This window comes from Sinocyclocheilus anshuiensis, unplaced genomic scaffold, assembly GCF_001515605.1.
Source record: "Sinocyclocheilus anshuiensis isolate Anshui unplaced genomic scaffold, SAMN03320099.WGS_v1.1 scaffold30, whole genome shotgun sequence".
Lineage (NCBI taxonomy): Eukaryota > Metazoa > Chordata > Actinopteri > Cypriniformes > Cyprinidae > Sinocyclocheilus > Sinocyclocheilus anshuiensis.
This window is the reverse complement of record NW_015542336.1, coordinates 599,628-605,439: the sequence shown is the minus strand read 5'-3', so window position 1 is coordinate 605,439 and position 5,812 is coordinate 599,628. Positions and strand designations below refer to the sequence as shown.

The 5,812-nt window shown below is 35.2% G+C and overlaps 1 protein-coding gene across 2 annotated transcripts in view; it reads right to left on the bottom strand.

Annotated features, from left to right (window-relative positions):
- Positions 1-4,307, bottom strand: part of LOC107691115 (zinc finger protein Gfi-1-like) — an 11,215-nt gene extending 6,908 nt beyond the window's left edge. For both annotated transcript variants that reach the window (XM_016489588.1, XM_016489589.1), the window contains exons 1-3: positions 4,097-4,307; positions 2,722-2,877; positions 974-1,209 (exon numbers count right to left, since the gene is read on the bottom strand). In XM_016489588.1, coding sequence (XP_016345074.1) covers positions 974-1,166 — 193 coding nt within the window. In that variant the 5' untranslated portion in view covers positions 1,167-1,209; positions 2,722-2,877; positions 4,097-4,307. The remainder of the gene's footprint in view (positions 1-973; positions 1,210-2,721; positions 2,878-4,096) is intronic.
- Positions 4,308-5,812: the final 1,505 nt, after the last annotated feature.

Sequence of the window (5,812 nt, the reverse complement as noted above, 5' to 3'; positions counted from 1 at the left end):
TGGAAAATAATGTGTTTTTTTTTACTTTAAACCGCATAAACACATTTCATTACACCAAATACACCAAATAATGTTCTTTGTAGCAGCATCATATGACTCCTTTAACCCGCATAAACACATTTCATTACACCAAATATACAAAATAATATTCTTTTTAGCAACATCATATGACCCCTTTAAAGATTATGAGGGCGCATGAATTTTTAAAAAATAATGACGTGCACAGATAAATCATTTATAACAAACACTACAATATTACATATAAAAATAAGAATTTTTAATTTTGATTTCATGGCGACTTTAAAAAAAAAAAAAAAAGTAGCCCGTGTAAAACACGTGGACTTGGCAACTCTGATTCTGTTTATTTTAAACGCTGCCGTTTTGTTTGCCGCTTTACATGCTGGGTGGATTTTGATTCGCTGCCTACGTTTTTATAGTTCATTAGCTGGGGAAATCGTTCTCTTAGTGATTCCAGTGATTCTTTGTGCCTTTTTTGTTGTAACTAGAACGGTTATTAAAACTTTTGTTACAAGTACGTCCTACCTTCGTTATCTCTCGACTTTCAGCATCTCCCCGGACAGCACGCCAAATACGCATAACCTTTATTTAATTATATGTAAGTGTGAACTCGTGAAATAATAAGTATTTAAAAACTGGACGAAATAATGTTTTCATAACTGTTAGCTGGGCTATTAAATAATCGGAATAGTTGTGGTGAGGTATTTAGTTCTTGGAAAAATATCATGAGTCACTCAAGTTGATTATATAAATTCATGGGAGTCATTTGCGGGAGCTTTGAAGTTAAGTTCTCATGAGCTGCGAGTATTTTGTAATTCAGACCCTATTTTCTATATGAGTGTCTTCACAATGTCATGAGAATCTCCCTCAGTGCATTTATTTCATATCATGCTCAATCTGCCACACTATGCAGTCACTGCTGGTGTTACACTGTGCTGAGCTGTTCTTCATGTACCTGCAGTGGATGAAGGCCAGGCTCCAGCTCCAGCTCCATCAGTGCTGTTTTGGGTGGATGTGCAGGGCAGCAGCTCCAGAGCCGCTGAGCCACTGCTGGATGTCCGTCCGTCATGATGCTGATGCTGAGAGTGGGCGGGGCGTGTGGAGTGATGCCCCGCCCTCTTACATTTCACTAGAAACGACCGAGGCATTTCATCAGCGGCAATGAAGCCACAGACGGGGTCAGGTTACAGTCTGAACGGAAAGGACAACAAATCCTATATGTTTTTTAAGTTGATTCATAATAATCACTGTAAATGAGTTCAGTGCTATATTTACCCATAATAACTAATATATTATTTTGATTCTCCATATTAGAAGATAAATAAACAAATGAAGATAAGTACTACAAAGAGTGTAATAGGAAAAATGCATAAAATTATTCATGCATGATATGTTGACACGATCATAATATAATATTAAATATAGTATACATTTATTCATTATATAATAATTGGATTTTGTTTTGTATAAGTATTGCATTTTGATTAATTCACCAAATCAGAAGATAAATTAACCAATAAATGAAGGGAAATTGTGTAATATAGTAGGAAAAAATATATACAAATATAGAACATAATACTACATAGAAATTGTCATATAATATTAAATATGCATTTATTCAAAATGTAATGTTTAGTATCAGTACTGTTATTAATATATAATATGAATATATACAGATGATCATAATATTAAACAAGATATAATAGGGAAAATTATCATAATAGAAATGGTCATGATATTAAACATTATATGCATTCATTCAATATATAGTTATTATAATCAGTATTGTTACTTTTCGTAATTTTCCACATTAAATGAGGATGGCAAATATTTTTAACTTTTATACAATAAGAAAAGATAAAAATATGAATATATAATATGTGAAATAAATTGTCATAATATACATTTATTCATTATATAACAATTTGTATCTGTATATTATTTTGATTAATTCTCCACATCAGAAGAAAAATGAACCAGTAAAATGAAATATTAAATTATTGTAAGAATATATAAATATAGACTAATATAGAAATGATCCTGATGTCGATTTTTGACTCTGATATGAAGATTGTTTTGCTCAAACAAGAATAATCGAGTAAAACAGATTTCATGTTTTGTGTGCGGTTGACGGCGATGCAGCTGTTGAAGAGTGAATTCAGTTAGAACGACAGAATCTGAGGTTTAGAGACGTGAAGCAGCATCAACACCTGCGTCTCCAAACGTCTCGTAAATCATCCAGACCATCATAGAGCCATTGTTCAAGTGAGTTTGCCACGTAGACTTTGTTTGTTATCTTTCATTAAGCTCTCGACATGAAAAACTAAAATGCACTACATTTTGACCAAGTTTCTCGGAACAGGTGCAAAAAAATAAAAGACATGATTTATGCTAAAACTACACTAAACTTAAACCATTCAGCATATATTAAGAATGTGTGTGTGTGTGTGTGTGTGTGTGTGTGTGTGTGTTTTAATTGATGCACTACTAAGGATGTTTGTGTGTGTGTGTGTGTGTGTGTGTGTGTGTGTGTGTGTGTGTGTGTGTGTGTGTGTTTTAATTGATGCACTACTAAGAGCTAAAACATTAAAAAGTGATGGAAAACAATTTAGATGCAGAACCATGCTGAGCTGCTCTTTTTTTTTTAAATGTGAGTATTTATATTAATAGCTGTAGCTGTATGCCTGTTGGTGTCAGACTCACCCTCGGGCGTCTGGATGCAGATGCGTCTGATTGTGAGAGTTGTGATTCGGTTCTGAAGCTGCTACAGGAAGTACGAGAGTTTTCTGATGTGTCCTCACCAGACTCGCTTCAAACATCAAATCAGGACGGCTGGTAAAATCTGCTCGTTCATCATCACTGCCATCCATAAGAAAAGAGCAGAATGTGCCGATCAATGTCACTTTCATTCTGCGTTCAACTAAAGTACCTGATTAAGTCTCCCAATGCAGGAAATGTATTTGAAGCATGTTTCAAAGTATCGAATATTTCTCCTACAGTTCCTCAGGAGAAATAAATGAGTCACTACCAGCTAACAGGAAACGTTATGAATGTTCTGGCAAGGTTCTATCAACAAACGTTCTTCTAGTCATGTTAATAGAACGTTCAGTATGTTGTCTGATCTTTAATAACATTCTAAAACATTAGCACAAAAACATTTATATATCGTTCATGGAACTGTTTTTTTCTGGAACTTCTGGATTATTGGAAGAGAAATGTTTGAGATTTTTTGAATGCTGAGATTGGACAAAATACAAATCTGAAAGTCTAGAGGAGACACGTGTAATCCAAAGTCAGTGATCTTAACAATACAAGAAGTGCATGATGTTCTTCCTCAGATACATTTACTTGAGATACAAAATGACATAGGCTATTATTAATCAAAATTAAGTGATTTTTATCCTTAAAATGAGAGCAATAGAAAACCAACTCGTTATCCCTTGTTAACTTCCTTTTTATGACTCCATTGGCAGATATTTGTTCTTATCTTTAGAGGAAAAGTTGACCAAAAATGTTAAATTCTGTCATCATTTACTCATCTTCAAGTTGTTTCAAACTGGTATGAGTTTCTTTCATCTGCTGAACTAAAAAGAAGATATTTTGAGCAATGTGGTGACCAAAAAGTTGCAAGTAGCCACTGACTTCCAAAGCATTTTTTATTTATTTTTTTGGCATACTATCCAAGTCAATGGCTTCCATTAACCGTTTGGTCACCTGCTTTCTTCAAAAAAAAAAAAAAAAAGTTATGTTCAACAGACAAAATCAACAACTCATAAACGTTTGCAACAACATGAGAGTGAATACATGACATAATTTTCATCTTTAAGTTAAGATTCCCAGAAAACAAGACTTCTTAACGTATGCCAAGTAAATGTATTTTAATTTAAGAACATTTAGATATTTGACTAAAATATCTAGAAAATCACTTTTTGCAGTGAATATGAATGCAAACACTTCTCATCAAATGATCTGATCTGCTGTTTTTCATAGCTCTAAACTCTTACTGTAATTACTGGCCCATCTGGGTCATTTTGAGAAACAAAAAGTTGATGAAACTCCATTAAGATGAAAAACTAACCTCTGATCAATACAATGTTCTTCTGGGAGATCATCTGAATGCTCCAGACCTTCACGCAAGCGTCAGTGGCTCTAAACTCCTCTCTGTGCTTATGAATATGAATGATCAGATAGGCTAACAAAAACACTGAATATTTAGCAGCTGTGAGAGATGGTGGGTTAAACAAAGGCTTCAGGAGTTCATGAGACCACAGAGACGTGAATGCTGCGTCCACACCGACCCACTGTGTGATTTCTCATCTGGGTTGGTTTGTGATTTTGGTGTGTACAGAGAGCTGAGGGAGATTACCCAGCATGCCGAGGCACAAAGTCATTGCAGTTTTTCTTTTTGCATATTTTAGCAGAACCGTTTCAGCAGAACAAAGGAAGACTGCTGCAATTTTTCTCCAGTTTAGTAGTTTAAGGCAGGGGTTCTCAAAGTGGGGTCCGCGAAATAATTTTAGGTCTGTATGATTTGGAAAATGAAAAATAAATAAATAGCATTTCATAGGGCCCTATTATTGTACAACTAAATAAATACATAAATAATTGTTGTTACATTATATAAGTTTTATTATTTCGATTAATTAGATGTGCTTTTTGATTACTACAATTTAATTTAAATGTTGAAACAGAGTCCAGAAAAATCCAAATGGGGGGGAGGGGGGGGAACAATTAACAAGGAATCCAGAAAATTAAACCGGAAGTTCTAATGGCATCCGAGAGTACAAACTGCCAACCCGATCTCATGAAAGTGTGTATAAAAAGTAGGCCTACGCCAAATAAAAACGAAAACTCCTAGTATTGATACGCAAAAATGGACTTTGGCGTGTATATGCTACGCGATGGGTAGGTTTGGGGTTGTGGGGTAGGTGCGTATCATATGTACACGAAAACTGCATTTCATATGCACGCCAACAAATTTCGTAACATATGCACGCGAAGACTGCATTTCATATGCACGCCAACATATTTCGTATCATATGCATGCGAAAACTGCGTATCATATGCACGCCAAAGTCCATTTTTGCGTATCAGTACCATGAGTTTTCGTTTTTATTTAGCGTACTATTTATACGCATTTTCATGAGACCGGGCATATTAATCACGGTTATAATTATGAGGGGGTCCTTGGAAATTTTTCTCCGCTGTAAGGGGTCCCTGGCCCCAAAAAGCCTGACAACTCCTGGTTTGAGGAATCATTAAACGAACTACAGAAACAATGTTCAGGTTTTATTTTAATAAATAAGTATAGCTACATTATAATCTAATGTGTGTAGTCTTCTCTTAAGTCCCGTTCACTATAATGGTAACTTTATTAGAGTCCACACCAACGGTCGAGAACATTTTGTTTAGCCTAAGCGCACGGTGCACACTCTAAAAAATCCTGGGTTATTTTTTTAACCCAAATGCTGGGTTGAGCCTTTTTTTTTCTTCTTCTTTTTTTTGGGTTATTTTTTCAGTGTTTGGGTTGTTTTGCAGCTCCTGGGTCAGACATGACCCAATGTTTGGGTAGACCTAGTTTTTGTGTTACTCAGATCCAGGGTCAGATGTAACCCAGCGGTTGAGTAATTTATCGCGGGGATTTTGCGTCTTCTCTTCACGAGAGAGCAGTTCTAAGCGCCGTCGAACTGATGCATTCTTCGGTAAAATACAGGTTTGTGTACATTTTATTTTATCTATAAAATCGTTACTGTGCTGTATATCGTTCAATTTTATGCAGAGCAACATACAGGCG